At 45.3% G+C, this 16,899-nt stretch overlaps 2 protein-coding genes across 2 annotated transcripts in view; one reads left to right on the top strand and one right to left on the bottom strand.

The window, feature by feature from the left end:
• Positions 1-3,825: 3,825 nt before the first annotated feature.
• Positions 3,826-4,212, top strand: LOC310785961 (uncharacterized protein; the record flags this gene model as incomplete). The annotated part of the gene is made up of 1 exon (XM_083647142.1): positions 3,826-4,212. The coding sequence occupies one exon, from the start codon at positions 3,826-3,828 to the stop codon at positions 4,210-4,212; it is 387 nt and encodes a 128-aa protein (XP_083503268.1).
• A 2,369-nt stretch (positions 4,213-6,581) lies between these two features.
• The window catches only part of fbn2b (fibrillin 2b), a 42,179-nt gene continuing 31,861 nt past the window's right edge, over positions 6,582-16,899 (bottom strand). The window contains exons 47-55 of the mRNA XM_083648125.1: positions 16,591-16,797; positions 16,215-16,340; positions 15,971-16,093; positions 15,683-15,799; positions 15,298-15,426; positions 14,192-14,311; positions 13,129-13,360; positions 10,861-11,023; positions 6,582-9,738 (exon numbers count right to left, since the gene is read on the bottom strand). Coding sequence (XP_083504251.1) covers positions 9,361-9,738; positions 10,861-11,023; positions 13,129-13,360; positions 14,192-14,311; positions 15,298-15,426; positions 15,683-15,799; positions 15,971-16,093; positions 16,215-16,340; positions 16,591-16,797 — 1,595 coding nt within the window. The 3' untranslated portion in view covers positions 6,582-9,360. The remainder of the gene's footprint in view (positions 9,739-10,860; positions 11,024-13,128; positions 13,361-14,191; positions 14,312-15,297; positions 15,427-15,682; positions 15,800-15,970; positions 16,094-16,214; positions 16,341-16,590; positions 16,798-16,899) is intronic.

Here is a 16,899-nt window from a genome sequence, read left to right as displayed (position 1 = left end):
CCCTCTCCACTTCTCTCCTCTCCTCTCCACTTCTCTCCTCCCCTCCCCTCTCCTCCCGTCTCCTCTTCTCCCCTCTCCTCCCCTCTCCACTCCTCTCCTCTTCTCCCCTTTTCTCCTTTCCTTTCCTCTCCACTTCTCCCCTCCCCTCTCCTCTCCTCTCCTCTCCTCTCCCCTCCCCTCCTCTCCTCTCCTCTCCTCTCCACTTCTCTCCTCCCCTCCCCTCTCCTCCCCTCTCCTCTCCTCCCCTTTTCTCCTTTCCTCTCCACTTCTCCCCTCCCCTCTTCTCCCCTCTCCTCTCCTCTCCTCTCCCCTCCCCTCTTCTCCTCTCCTCTCCTCTCCTCCCCTCTTCTATTCTCTCCTCTCCTCTTCTTCCCTCTTCTCCTCTCCTCCCCTCTTCTCCCCTCTCCTCTTCTCCCCTCCCCTCCCTCTATCTCCATACATCTCTCCAAATGTCTGTCTTTCTCTTTGCTCTTTGCTTCTGCTCACTTAGTTCTCCTATAGTGTGCTCTACCCATCCCGGAAATGACAACAAAGTCACTGCAAGTTCATTATTATAACAGATTTGAATCCAATTTAGACTCTCTCTCTCTCTCTCTCTCTCTCTCTCTCTCTCTCTCTCTCTATCCATCTTGTGTATTATCTCAGCGGTGTCCTGCATAACACTTTGCTGCAAATTAATCAATTATGAGTTATGACAAAATAATTATTAAAATCAAACGTAAAAACAGTTACTATCAATCTCTCCTCCTCTCTCTTTGACCATTTCTCTCTCTCTCTCTCTCTCTCTCTCTCTCTGTGTCCCACTACTATCCATCTTTGTCTGTCTACCCCCCCCCCCCACCCAGCCCCTCCCACTGCGCTCTCCGTATCAACCTCTTTCTGAGCAAATAGACCATCACCGCTCGCTCTATTCAGGCTATTCCGCAATGGGTGAGCTGGTAAAAATGGATTGCATATCACATTCCCTGTTTGATTTGAAACCTAGTCTGCTACAGGAGATGTGATGTTAGATTATTCATGGAGCATCATTCACTTTTTCTTGCCAACCGTCAAGTAAGCGACTGAATGAACGGGTCAACAAGTAACAGTGCCCTGACGAATGACAGGCATGTAAGGCCGTATCAATGTTTAGAATGTGTTCATTACTGCTAATGTGGCCGTAATGATGCTGTAATCAGATTACTAAGTGACTGTCACTACAGGGGATGCTGCTGCTGTAATCAGATTACTAAGTGACTGTCATTACAGGGGATGCTGCTGCTGTAATCAGATTACTAAATCATTGTCATTACAGGGGATGCTGCTGATGTAGTCAGATTACTAAATGACTGTCAATACAGGGGATGCTGCTGATGTAGTCAGATTACTAAGTGACTGTCATTACAGTGTAATCAGATTACTAAATGACTGTCATAACAGGGGTTGCTGCTGCTGTAATCAGATTACTAAGTGACTGTCATAGCAGGGGTTACTGATGCTGTAATCAGATTACTAAGTGACTGTCATTACAGGGGATGCTGCTGATGTAATAAGATGACTAAATTCCTGTCATTACAGTGTAATCAGATTACTAAATTCCTGTCATTACAGTGTAATCAGATTACTAAATGACTGTCATTACAGTGTAATCAGATTACTAAGTAACTGTCATTACAGGGGATGCTGCTGCTGTGTTCCTTCCACAGCTGGCTGGTGTCACCGTCACTGTCACTTACTGAGCCAAGGGTCATAGTCATTATTTTTTCATACAGTATAATGAGATGATGGTGTGTGTGTGTGTGTGTGTGTGTGTGTGTGTGTGTGTGTGTGTGTGTGTGTGTGTGTGTGTGTGTGTGTGTGTGTGTGTGTGTGTGTGTGTGTGTGTGTGTGTGTGTGTGTGTGTGTGTGTGTGTGTGTTTTAAGGAGGGGGGGGGGTTAATCTATTCCTTAGCTGGTCCCCACTGGAAACAATTAAGCCTAAAAAGTTGAAGCATTCTTATATATTTGTTTTATTTTGAGTGATTTGAGGAGTTGCTATAGCCTATTACACAAAATCACAAATTAAATATCGTTATTTTGTGATTTTTATTATTATTATTATTATTATTATTATTTTTTTCTTCACTTTAATGGGCAGTAGTGTTTCTGACCAGGTGCCTCTTCTGCTTTCAGGCAGCGGAGACGAACGCTCTGCAGAGTTCTTAGGAGCTGCAGTGACTCCCTGGCTGCTCGGCTCACCTGAAGACTCCGACTGTGTCCAAGTCCGACTGCCCCGCATGCTGTAGACCGCTGGAACAGCACCGCACATTCACCCCCTGTTTAACAGACTGCATCGTCTATATCAAAGACGCCGCTGACTACAGGAAGTTCTCATTAATAACTGAACTGACAAAAACACTGGACTCCGCTGCCGACCGGACGGGATGACTCACCTTCACAATACCTTTCTAAGTAATTTCCTACCTCTAGTTGCTTCTCCTCTTGTCAAAGGAGGCAGTTTTTCATCTTTTTTTTTGAGAATCATCCCAGAGGGAAGTGGGAAAGTAAAGGATTAATTTGGACAATTGACAGCTCTGCAGAGCCTGACCCACTTATCACATTTCCAGCTAGCCGGGCTGAGGGGAAACAGCTTATTTAGCAGCAACGCCGGCAAGCTATTGCACTGTTATACATTCAGGGCCATTGATCCACTGAACTCCTGATCTAATTAGCCACGCACGCGCACACACACACACACACACACACACACACACGCGCGCGCACACACACACACGCACACGCGCGCACACACACACAGACACACACACACACGCACACGCGCGCCCACACACGCACACACACACACACACACACACACACACACACACACACACACACACACACACACACACACACACGCCCAGTGTTGAGTTCTCAGCAGAATCTATAAATAGCCCTGTGTTTGGGCAATTTGGGTCTTGCTTGTCAGCCCTGATACAACACCCGCCCCTTCTAGCCAGGTTGTGTTTCTCTCTCTCTCTCTCTCTCACACACACACACACACACACACACACACACACACACACACACACACACACACACACACACACACACACACACACTGGCAGATATACCCACCTGGATGTTAAGAGGCCCATCTGCTCTCATAGCAAACACTGACCTCCACTGTGGTCAGACGGCTGGTTTGTTTTTGTGGTGGCGTTAGCAGGTGGCGCTGTCGTGTCCTGTCTGCTCTGACTAAGATTGAGAATGTTGCCCGATGTGGCAGAGCGCCTCTGATAAACACGCATAACATTCGCCGCCTGAGGGTTGGGTTGGCCACTCACACAATGTGTGACACTGAAAAAAACTAGTTCATAATCATTGAAAAGGTGCGTGCGTTTGGGCGTGCGGGTGTCTGTCACATTGTCAGAGCAGATTAGGGCCAGGCCTGTCTGGGAGATGTGACGTCAGCTGACCTGGATCTGAGAAAATAAAACGGCCAAGGAAGGTGTGTCTGCAAGTCCTGATGAGAATACACACAGCCAAGTCAGAAACATCACAGTCTTGAGCTACTGTACTATAGTCCTCTTATTTGCTGCTTTCTTACCTACCCACCCACCTAAAAGTCCATTAGCGGTGCTTCTCCCAACCGACAGGGTCGACAGTATAAAACAGATTATAAATTACTTTCCACCTCATCACCACAACAGTCTACAACAGTCAACCACCCTACCATTCACATTCAGTCAACTCTCACCCGGGTTCTCTGAGGTTTTCCTATACTGGCCGACCGCACAAATAGGCTTTCTTCACCAAACACCCACCCAGCAGTCTGGCCTTCCCCTCTGTGGGCTGGCCCGCCTCATGAACAGCTTCCCTTCCTTCTCCGCTCCTCCACCCACCGCCACCACAGCCATCCAGTCAGTGTGCGAGCCGTGCTTCCCGGCCCCGTGGAGGATGAACGATGCCCCCACCCTGGACTATGAGTTGCTGTTGTCCCCGGCCGGCTCCTCGCTCCCCGGGGGCGCACCGGGCGGCGGCAGCAGCCCACCGCTGCTGACCCTTAGTGGCGTGGACTCAGAGCAGCGCACCGCCTTCGCCTTCGTAGGGTTCCTCCTGCTCTTCCTGGTCTTCCTACTGGTCAGGTGCTTCAGGATCCTGCTGGACCCCTACAGCCGCATGCCTGCATCGCACTGGACCGACCACAAGGAGGGGTTCGAGAGGGGCCAGTTTGATTATGCACTGGTGTAGTGTGAAGGGTTAAGCGGGTGGGGAAGGTATCATTGCTGTGTATTTGTATATACAGTGGCAGCCATGTTCAGTTGCTGCTCCCAGCCACAGACCTTCCGGTTGACAGCCGGCTGCCATACCAAAGAACTAAGCTTTCTTACACCATATGGGACATAGCTTTAGTTAGTGTCTTCAATCTGACAAGGATCTTGGCTGGCAGCCGGCTGGCACCCGAATGGCCTAGAGCCAATTGAAGATCATTGCATCTGTAGGTACAGTAGTCTCTCAAGACAGACATTTTTCAAATGCTCCCGCCTGCCTGTCTGTACTTCGTGATTGGTCCCCACCTACCCATCTGTACTTTGTGATTGGTCGATTGGGCGTTTTCTTTTCCCTTTAGAAGATGACAACAAATCTTAATGGGCTGAAGTACAGAGTGTCTCCGGAGCATTCGAAGATTGTGGAAGAGATAGATGCCTTGAGAGACCTGGTTTTTAAATGCGACCTGTATCCGGATCAGTTATCTGGATACAGGTCGCATTTAAAAGAGAGGTTTACACCTTGCATTAACATGCATTTTTCCTTATCCAGATAACTTATCCGGATACAGATTGCATTTTATTGCCAGATGTAATATAGGAGTTCCTAGAGCAGTGGTTCTCAAAGCATACCGTGAGGGGGTTCCAGGGGGTCCCCAACAATAAATAAATAAATAAATAATTTATTTTCACAATTCCATCCGAAAATAACAATGATAGAATGTATGATTATTTTGGTCATGGGTTTCATACACTTTCTGTAATAAAACATCTAAAAAGCAAAAATCTTATCAGATGGAGGACCCTGGGACAAAATCTTATCAAATGGGGCTCCGTGGTATAATTTGTGTCAGTTTAGGGGGACTCCTTGATGTGAAAACGTTTGAGGACCACTGGTTTTAGAGTATAGACGGTTTTAACTTGACAACATAAACATTCTAAATTGCCCTGGCGCTACTGTAGCTTACTTCCTGTTGCAGTGTTTGCTAATAGAATAGCTGACAGGAAATACAGGTTTCAAACTGTTCTCTACACAATTCCATGAAAACCGTCTATATGCTAATTTAGATTTGGAGATGGACAGTAACTACGCGTGATATCTGTACGAAGTGAATGCACTGTAAGAGAATCTGTTTCTTTATTGCAGTCTGCATGTAGGTGTAAAGATGAGATCCATTGAAACCGTACCACAAATGACTCAGCCAGATCCACGCAGAACCTCCGGGCCCGGGAGCTTCACACTCACCCAGACCCAGTCCTTGGGCCGAGGAGGGGGAGGATCGAGCTGCACATCTGCCTTAACCTGATCTACTGTTCTAGTCTAACATGCAGCCACAACACAACATCACTTCCAGGGATAGGTTTTCCACATTTTACGTATCGAGGATGCTTAAGATTTTGGGAAACCCACCCTTTTAATTAAATTCACAATGTCAAATACATTACTGAGTGGAAGGCTCAACATGTGGAAAAGGTAAACACAGAAATGGCGGAATTTAAAAATGATGGTGTTTACACATAAGCAGCTGCCCCTTTAACAAGCCAGGGTCTACTATCGCAGAGAGACGAGTGCTGATCTAGGAGCACAAATCCTCATGTCGTTTGTATTCATTCTGCTTTCTCAAAACTGATCCTGGAACAGCACTCCAGTTTCAGATGCTTTATGAAGGCCCAGGCAGGTAGTTCATGTCTCCATGAAATCTTGTCGATGTATATTTTGTGTGTTACTGTGTCTATGTATAACAGAGAAGCCATATCTAAACTAAATTATATATAATCTCTTATTACTGCAAGTAGATTTGAGTTGTTTGGTCGCCCTCTTTGCTTTGGTCAACCTGCCCACCATGGTGATAATGCTGTGTACCGTTCAAACTGCAACTTTTAGTGATATCAAAAAAAAAAGGAGAAGCTTTATTTTTCTATTCTTGACTCAAGTTTGGGAGTCACCTTTTTGCTATTGTTCTCAGTGTTTCCCCCTCTTACTGTGTCCAAGTCAGTCGTATCTTTGGACTGTGGTTTTTCAAGGTAGTCATGCAGCCAAGTCTTGGGAGGCCACATGGGCGGCAAAGCGGGTAGCTTTGCTTTTTTGTGTTTTTGTAAGTAGATATTTTTCTGACTATCTGCTTTGTTTTTGCTATACGCTGGATTGAATCAGTGAAAAATAAAAAAGGATTTTCTTCATCAATTCAATTACTCCCTCTAATTTCCCTTGTTCGCTGAACTGTGTGGACAGGCCACATCGTTCATCCTGGAAAAATCAATAAAACGTTTATTACCCCTAATCACCTTTATCACTTCGCCCACAGACATTCACCCACATGACCGAAGAGAAAGGACACACAGGGCACAACGATCATTTAAAAATATAACCCACAATACTTTTATTGCCATTTATGTCACTGGACAAAAGTTTACAATGTTATGTGAATCAATCTAATTTTACAGATTGCAATTTTGTGTCATAAATCTTTGGTTTTGTCTTTGCACAAAGAAGAATCACTCAAGATATTATAAGATGTTCCATGGGGGCTGATAATTGATCCTCAGCTAGTAGACCCTGGTGTGACTGCATGATTGTCATTTCAACTGTCAGTTGGGCTCTGGTATCTACAGGTGTACAGCTTGTCATCTTCACCATCATGAGAACATTTCAACAACTAGAACTTCGGGGTCATTGTTTTCTGAAATAAGAAGCACTCGACTATTTGATCAAAGTTGACGATGACGACAGAATTGTTGTTGTTTCAAGTTTGACACTGAAGCTGGGATACAGTACGCACACGCAACATTCTTTTCTTTCAAAATGTAGTGGCAAATCAAATAAAAGAAAAAAATTACAAACTGACAAAAAAAAAGATACAAAGTATACAAAGGTTCCCAGGTTAGAAAAATGGTTATGTATTATAAATATTGCCTAGGCTGTGGGACATTGCAGCAACCTTGGATGTTCAGAGAAAGAGTTTTAGTGTAGCACCATAGATACTAGCATGTGAGATGGTCTTGTCATGTTTGCATCGATCCTTTTGGCATTGTAAAAGACAGTGTCAACTTCCCAATACTATAATAATAAGACAATGGAAAGGTTAATTATAATCCTATGGTCTGACATGCAGTTTCATCTCTTTCACCAGAAAGCCAATAGCGATGAGCTTAGAGACCAATAGCTGATTTGACCGGTGAACAGTGGTTTGAAGGGACACGGTCAGTGATCAACAAAGAAGATACTGCATGTTGTATTTGTTTTGTTTGTTTGTCTTTCGGAGCAAAACAAAGTCACCAGCACTTAAAGGCCTTCAATCTTGGGTTTATTATAAGTATTTGGTTTGGCAGCCTTGACGTTTTTTAAAAAAACAACAAAACATAAAAAACATCTACATTTCACTTAAAAATATACAATTTAATTTTCAAGAAGCAAGTTCGATAATATTGGTTTTCAGCATTGAGACAATACAAAAGACAGACAAACACAACAATAAAACCTAGTAAAAATGTCACTTTTGCAATCCAGATTCAAGACTGCATTTTCTTTGTACAGCGTAAGAGATGGTATTTATCTAGCACCTTTTTTTTCTCTTTGAGAAAAAAATGACCTGACGGGTTTTTGATATTTGGTGAGGTTGGGTGTTCACCTGTGCGTGCCCTTAAGCTTGTGTGTTAAGTATCTAAAAACTCATTACCTTTAGTAACAGCGTAGTAGGTAATGTGGACGTGTCACGTACCTTTGAGGTCGTTAACAGTCATTCTCCAGTTGTGTGTGAGATGGTTCATCCATGGAAACGAGGGTCAGACGACCTCAGACTTCCAGCTGACGCTGAAGTCAAAAGTGTTGCGTAATTTCAGCCTACTTTTATTGTCAAGTTCAGCCTGTCAGGCTGTCTAGTCTCCTATATCACCTCAGTATAGGACTGTGTGGTAAAACTAATGCACCATGAAGGCTAAAAGGTTCTGGCAGCCCCCAAGGGAAAAGACTTTGGACTTAATGAAGAAGCTGGCTCTCAGGTCCAGAATCAGTGCACCTGAAGTCTGAATATCTTAAGGATAAATACAAATCGGACCTGATCTATCTTCATATAAGCCACTGACCGGTGGTCTTTCTGGACATGGTGGATGCTGAAGGCCAATAGCACCCTCTTTTGTTCTAAAGGCAGCATCACAGCATGCTTTCCATATGGGGGCATACGCATACTTAGTGGGAAGCACCGAGGTAACCAAACATGACAGCACACACACGCAAACACGCTAATCCCTGCTTGCCGCCGCCTGCGGGCGCGACAAAAGTCAGAACAGAATACAGCTTGTTGTCTCTAATCTGAAAATAGTTTGGCATCCAGCTGGACAGACCGCGATGAACCTGAAATGCTGTGTAAATGTTGCAGTCCTTCGTGTGAACATTTTTCGAACAGTACAAATACATTAAATGGCACACTACAATACTGAGTAGGGCGGACGTGACAAACCTTGTTCCCCAGTGTTGTGATTTCACCTCGATTACAGAGAGGCGAGGGAGTGCTTGGACCAGCAGCCGACCCCCAAACTCCACTAGACCAAACAACACGCTTTGGTATTGCTGATCCTGTTCTGCATTTTAAAGATGACCATACACGTTGCACGAAGAAGACAGTTTTGGCCACTCTCAGCACTTTCTCAATTTCTACTAAAAACCATTTTGAGTGTAATTTCTTGTTTTTTGGTTTTTGCCTCCTAGAAGTGCTTCATGGACCTATCGGCCACCTGTCAGCCATTTTGTTTCCGTTCTAACAGGACGTCTGGAAACTGGGGCTGCGGTCCAGACACTCACCGCCTCTCTGCCGTCTCCGCCACTGCTCTCTCAGTGGGCCGTGAGTGCTGGGGCGGGCAGGCGGGCGGGAGTGGACGGGCACAGGGGGAAGCGTAGTCAGGGCAACAAACATAAAACAACAGACAATAAAATAAACACTAACAAAGTGGTGGTAGAGTTGGGCCGGTTGACTCAGTCTTTCAAAGCCCTCGATTACCCCCGGTCGGTGGGGATGGTCCTGCGGGGGGAGTTGGGGTGGGAGGGGGGGGGGGGGGGGAGTTATGGGATAGAAGCTCGGGTTAGAGATCAAAGGTCGGGGGTCAGTCCAGGGCAGGGTATGCGAGCACGCTCAGCTCAGTGCAGGTGGATTTGGAGCTTGATACGCAGGGCGTCTCCGATCTCTCCCAGTAGGTAGTCGCTGTCGTGCTGCTCTTCCAGCTGGCGTCGTTTGTGGGGCCCGAACAGCGGCAGGCTGGCGATCTCCAGCCGGTAGGAGCCCGCGGGAGGCGGCCTCCTGCCCAGCCGCAGCACGCTCTTCCCATCGCGGCGCTCAAGCAGGCGGAAGTGCTCGTCGGCATTGCCGTGGGTGATGACGTAGCGCACGTGGTGCTCCAGGGGCTGCAGGGCGGGCAGCAGCTCCAGCAGAGGCTCCTTGTTGGTCAGCGAGGCCAGGGAGAGGTTCATGGGGATGGAGTTCTGGGTGTCCACGCTGGCCATGCTCACCGACGCCTCCTACAGGACAGGAGGAGAGAGGACGGAGATGAAACATACCGTACATTATAGTGAGTAGGCAGAAAATACAACATATTTACACTAAGATTTATGAGATATTGAGATATATGAGATATGAGAGAGACAGAAACTGACTTTTGATTCACTCTGTTGCAAAGGCAAATTGAAACTTCAATTCACATAACAACAGGTAACCAACTGTAGGGGAGTGTTGGAACCTGATCATCTAAATTATATTGTACCACCATAATATTTTTTCTATGTAATTATCTTTCTATATCAGCATGTGATGTATTTGATGTATTTGCTAACCTTAATTGATACCTAGTTCAAATTATTCTAATATCGAGCACCTGTGTCAATTACCCAGTGAAGTGCTACTCTGATTGGCTGCAACAGACAGCAGCCTTGGTATATCTGTGAGCTGTCACTTGTTTTGACATGCTGAAATGAAAGTGAATGACCCCTGACCCTGAAACTGGACAGCAGCTGAGAAAAGAGAAAGCAGTATAGACCAAATCACCGTGACGTCACCATGTAAACAAATGTACTTCCGGGTACCACTTGGGGAAGGCGGCAGGTTTAAATGTGCGTGTTGTCAAATAAATGCTGTCAAACCCTCTCGTTGTTTTCGGCCGACTACTTTCAATTTAAATGGTTAAACGGTTGGTAAACATGCTTGTCCGACGTATCTAGCCTTTCTTCTGTGTTTGTTTTATGTAGTGTTAGCTAGCTAATAATGTTTGTTTGTCTGTCAAACTCGCTGTTTTTTTGCAGACTCGTAACCTCGCGTCACCAGGCTCTTCTCGGCGAGAGCAGACTCGTTAACGTTACAGACAGAGCTACCGACGCCACGTTAATTTAATTTAGCGTCAAGTCTACTCTGGTCTGGTCCAACAGGTAAATAAGCTAGTCTGGTCTCCACTAACGTTAGTGAAAGTGTTGTTATGAATGATATTAAACAACAACACAACACGGACGAACCATTTTTGTCTTCTTTGTCTGTTTTTGTCTTCAACACGTCAGTTTGTGCCGTTCACCGCCATTATAATGTGTGGACCCAGGGGTACCCGGAAGTAAATGTAAACATCCCGCTGATTTGGTCTATAGTAATGCGAGTACCTGGTTGAGGTCATTGTCCCCAGTGTGGCGTCTGTGTCTTCCTCCCTTTCCTCCTCCGTTGATCTTACACTCGTAGCAGGCCTCAGGAGACAGACTGTCATCGTCCTCGCCCTCGCCCTCCACACTGTACTGGCCTGGGAAGCCTGCCCCCGTTATGCAGTGCCTGGAGAGAGAAAGACATGTATTAGCATGTATTATAGTATTCATCTTATTCTTTGCCCATACAAGGACGCTTCTGCATGATGTCATTTTGTAATCTACACGGAAGTAGATTACACCTACCGTAGTCATTTTTAGACTTGCCAAAAACACAAAACAAACTTTTAAATTTTTAATATTTTTCGGGTGAGAACGTAACATATAGTGACCAGTTTATCAGAATAACGCCTATTTGGAAATATTTAACGAGCAGCGAGGACTGGCTGACACCGGTCGGACTAGCTATCTGTCAAACCCTACTGTAGGCTACTGGCAGTGAGAAAACACTGCCGACGTGCTTGTGTAACTAACGTTAAATGCCAACTGGGTACAGCCATCGGCTCCTCGCAGCAGTAATGCTATGAACATGTAACTGAAGTTGGCCGCAGTGTAGCTTAATTCGGAATGTTGCCAAACTTCATTCATTATTATAGTGACGTTTTGTTTTGAAATTGGCCGCCAACTAGCGCTGAACCGGAAGAACAAATACAGTTGCGTGTAACGCGGAAGAGAGAAAAAGTGGGCGTGGTGAATAAGGGACGAACATTCAGTTCATTTCAAGTACATGGGCAACACTCCATGCTCACACAACAAAGTAAAACATGTCTGTCAAATGTTTGCTGGTGGCAAGATATTCCTACTTTCACCCTGCCGGTCCCACATTCAGCGCTATCATTACAAACATATTTTGCAGCCAAGCTTTGTTCAAATCCACAGAACTTTAATATAAAATCTACCGGTAGTCAAGATCCCAATGTTTCCCAAGATACCAAATATATTGCCGCTGTTTCACAATAAACACAAGTATAATCATAGATAGTAAAATTATAATGTAAATAAAGAAATCACATCACATAATTTTTTATGAAAAAACAGAAAAATTGGTTACGCTCCACGATTGTGCGTGTCATCTCTGCGCGAGGGCCATGCTAATCTTCTCTGTATCGAAACCAATTTAGTATATGTATTACCGTAGCAACACAACAGATACCTGGAAGACACCAGCTATATCAAGGGTGACATCCGAGTACGGTTACACTCATGGTGTGAGGTCAGTGGAGGGCTGTGTGAGCATGTCAGAGAAACACAGAAGGCGTGTGAAGGCTGGCTCTGATGAAGTGGATTGACCCGGTTTGACCTGGTCTGACCCAGGTCAGGTTCAGTGTGCTCCGGTAGGTGGCAAAAGGAATCATGGGACATTTATGCAAAGCAGGCATGATGTCAGGTGGCACGGATTGGAGGGCTGCCTGCACATGGGCAAAGTTAGGCCCCAAGCCTTTCTGGAAGAAGACCTTTAGGCAAGTACAACAATTTGGTTAGGGTTATGGTTTGGTTAGGTTATGGTCGTGGTTAGATAAGTAAACCCTAACCCTAATCTTAACCACATCTTTTTTTATTTGCCACACATTTTCAGGAAGAAGCAGTTTCGGCGACCAATCAAATGAGTTCGGGGCGTGGCTTTCCTACAGAAAGGTCTTCTTCCAGAAGGGGCTAACTTTGCCCATGTGCAGGCAGCCCTCCAATCCGTGCCACCTGACATCATGCCTGCTTTGCATAAATGTCCCATGATTCCTTTGGCCACCTACCGGAGCACACTGAACCTGACCTGGGTCAGACCAGGTCAAACTGGGTCAATCCACTTCATCAGAGCCAGCCTTAATATGCCTTCTGTGTTTCTCTGACATGCTCACACAGCCCTCCACTGACCTCACACCATGAGTGTAACCGTACTCGGATGTCACCCTTGATATAGCTGGTGTCTTCCAGGTATCTGTTATGTTGCTACGGTAACACATATACTAAATTGGTTTCGATACAGAGAAGATTAGCATGGCCCTCGCGCAGAGATGACACGCACAATCGTGGAGCGTAACCAATTTTTCAGTTTTTCATTTCAGTAACTACTGTATGCGAGATTGTCATGCAGTATGGAGAAAAAAAACTTTTTGCAAGCAACAATGTTGAAGTAACTCCAGCTTGTTGCCCATCAGAATTACCCCAAAAGTTGCCTACTGTTTTCACAGTCATAACCGCCGATTCATTCATGTAGCATGTAGCTTGTAGCCTCACCCCTGTCCAGCTCGGTAGTATCCTCCCGGACAGCCACACTGGTAGCCTCCGTCTGTGTTGGAGCAGCCGTAGCTGCAGGGGTTGCTGCCCATGGAGCACTCGTTGACGTCCTGGCAGCCACCGCCACCCTGCTCAAAGTCAAAGCCGGACGGACACACACACTTATAACTGCCCAGTGTGTTGTAGCAGGAGGCGGAGCCACACACTGACGCGCCCTGACACTCATTCTCATCTGAGGAGCAGGGAGAGTGAGAGGAGAGACACAAGAGATGACACAGGGTTAGTGACAGTCTAGGCAATGTATCAATACCTTCACGTAACAAGCAGACATTCAACTGTCTCAGAAAATGACATCTGAAACAAATTAGGGAATATTATTTTGTCATATGAGTTTTAACTCAATGCAATGAACATTGATTTCATTATTTATTTTTGCATGTAATAGCAGATCAGGTTAGGGTTGTCAATATCAAAATATGAGTATAATGATATAAATGTTGTCCATATTATCCAAAAAGTACAGATATCACTTTCAGAATGAACCCTTACGGTAAAAAATAAAATAAAAAATAAAATCATAATTTGATGCCAGAGTAACAACGTCTAACATGATCAGGAGTCTCGCTTAAAACTCTATTGTAACCAGAAAAATATGTTTATAGTTGAATTAACTTCAACCATATGTTTCTTATCCACCTTATTTTTGAATGCCCCACTGTACAAATAATTGTGGGTACAAGTTCCGGTTTAACGTGACTTATTGTTGCAGCTTGCCATTTCCTTTGTTATACTCTTTGGCTACAGAGCCGAATTATAAACCGGAAACTGGAGTACGTTATAAAAGTTATAAATATAGTCACGTTATAAACAACTAACCAACGCTGGGAGTCCGTATGGAAACAGTGTTACTCGAAATGGTTAAAAGTTAAATCAATTTGGTCATTTAGTGGCGTTTTACTGCCATGTAACATAGCTAGCTAGCTGCTAACATTAGGCACAGTAGGCTGCGCACTGCGCTCTTAAAGGGATATTTATCGATGAGATTTTTGCTGTGTTAACTGACCCACACACTGGTTCCACTGGTAGTGCTGGACGTAGCCCTGCGGACAGCCACAGCGGAAGCCTCCCAGCATGTTCTGACAGCCGTGCTGACAGCGGTGGTTGCTGGTGCACTCGTCCACATCTGTGGGAAATTAAAATAGCAAGTGTTAACATTCTCTGATAATGTCAATGCCACCTTTGGCCCATTCAACCTCTACAAAATCTCTAACAAAGTGAAGAAAAAGAAAACAAATGCAGATTTGATTGGAAACACTTTTCACAACTTTAGTTGTCAGGATTTTGTCACAAAGTCACAATGGAACATGGTTTTGAGAGTGTCTAGTTTCCATAATTCTGTATTTCTTGTTGAAACAGGATACTGGGACATAATGCATGAAAGCATCATTCAAAAGTGTAATATTTTTTGGAAGGTGATTCTGAATCTTTTTCATATCAAGGACCCCTCATTTAATTTAATTTAATTTAGTCCACATTAGAGCCACAAACTCCCATTTGATGAGATTTTTGTTGTTGTATGAAACTAAGATCAAAATAGTCATTCTTCTACATTGTCTAATTGTGTTAAGTTATTGTAAGAGGAATAATGTAACATTTAATTCATCAATTTTCTGGGGACCCCCTGGAACTCCCTCAAGGACCCCTGGTGGTCCCAAGACCCCACTTTGAGAACCACTGCTTTACTACTGTTGGCCACTAGGTACGGAGCTGAAGTGGGCTTAGTGCCTTGCTCATGAGCACCTCAACAGAGGGCGTCCCAAGACTCAGATTTTCCCAGCAGGTTTTAGGATTTGAACTACCCTCACACTCCAGGCCGGTGGTCCTCCTGCCTTAAGGTGCTCTTATACTCGAGCAAAGCTCCGTGGGGGTGGAGCACCGCGAGTCACCGTGCAGACCTCGCGCTGAGGCAGATGCTATTATACTATCAGAAGTGAGTGATCAGCCAAGTGATCAGCATGTATTGTACAATGGTAAAAGTGAGAACAGCCCGTGAAAAGTCGCAATGAAACGCTATTATGTGCAGCCCACCCCCGCGCCCACCCCCGCGCCCTTCACGGCAGGGTGAGCATAATTCAGCCTTTACTGAACATGATGACCCTATCTGCTTACCCTCACACTCCACGCCGGTGGTGTCCAGGGAGAACCCTTTGGAGCATTCACAGTTGAAGCTTCCAGGTGTGTTGATGCAGGCGGCCCGTGAACCGCACATACTGTTCTGGGCCGTACACTCGTTGTTGTCTGTGGGGGAGAAACAAATCATTAAGGGTTTCATTCAACACCAGTATATTATTTTAGAACCAGTTGTATTTCTTAGTTCACCTGCAGTCCATTTTAAACATGGTGGGAGTCACTACACAACCTTGCCACCTCCTCCTTGCTTGTTAGCAGGTGGGATGTTTGCAGTCAAATGTCACCTTTACTGTAATTCAATTGTATTTTCCTCCCACTAGGTGAAGCAAGGTGCCATGCTGGTCTGCTCGTGTCCTCTACTCACCGATGCAGGCAGTCTGGTGCTGGGTGAAGCCGGGAGGACACTTGCAGGTGAAGCCTCCAATGGTGTTGACACAGAGGAACTGGCAGTTATGCTGCTTGGTTGAACACTCATCCAGATCTGGGGGGGGGGATAACAAAGATAACAAAAAGAAGATGAAGAAAAAAAGATCTAATCTTATGGAGCGTTATGGATCATCACATACTTCTTAGAATGTTAGATGAAATGCACAAGAACCAACATCTGAGTTCAGTTTTGACAAATGTTCAAACAGATTCAGAAAGCACCCACCTTTGCAGGTCTTTCCGTCTGGCTGCAGGGTGTATCCTCTGGGGCAGGAGCAGAGGTAGCTGCCCTCTGTGTTTTTACAGAGGAAGTTACAGGGTTTCGGAGACTGGGCGCACTCATCCATATCTGTAATACATCATGAAACAGCATTTAGCCCAGGGGACACAAATATATATATAATATGTAATGTAAAATAAATATGTAATAAAACAAACTGCAGCATTAGCAAGACTGAAATCCTCCTTACCGACACAGGAAGTTCCGGTGTAGTCGGTCTTGTAGCCGACGTTACAATGGCAGCGGAAAGATCCGATGGTGTTGATGCACTGGCCGTTTTTACACATATCAGGCATCACCTGGCACTCGTTGATGTCTGGAAGTATAACGACATTTGAAAAGGTGAACTGGAATAGACAGACACTAACACTGCCAAACACGTAACTCACTGAAGAGCTAGACAGACACTAACACTGCCAAACACGTAACTCACTGAAGAGCTAGACAGACACTAACACATATCACTCATCTCACTGTCCCCATGGATATAGTCTGATTCTTTTTTTTTTACTATATATACAATACTACATTAGACTATAATTCAGTATTATTACTGCGTCTCTCACCTCTGCCGTCGGTGGTGTATCCGGGCCCCAGCGGGCACATCCTCTTGTACTGCACGGTGCCAGGCAGCGGGCACAGCTCACACTGCGGCCCCCAGCCGCGGCCCGTGTTACAGCAGCACTCAGACTTGGTCACACTGTTTCTGTTGGTGGACGACTGCTGGCACATAGTCTGCAGAACCTCGACGAAACAGAAGCCCTGACGCATGTCTGGAGGAGAGGATGGAGATGGGAGAGGAAGTGTGTTTGAAAGAAATTATAAAAAAACGGATACAAATGAGCTGCCAAGAGGAATACTGGTGGCGGTTCCGT

The sequence above is a fragment of the Poromitra crassiceps genome, assembly GCF_964638095.1.
Source record: "Poromitra crassiceps genome assembly, chromosome: 12".
NCBI classification, from domain to species: domain Eukaryota; kingdom Metazoa; phylum Chordata; class Actinopteri; order Beryciformes; family Melamphaidae; genus Poromitra; species Poromitra crassiceps.
The sequence above is the reverse complement of the archived record's forward strand: the minus strand, read 5'-3'. Positions and strand labels throughout refer to the sequence as shown.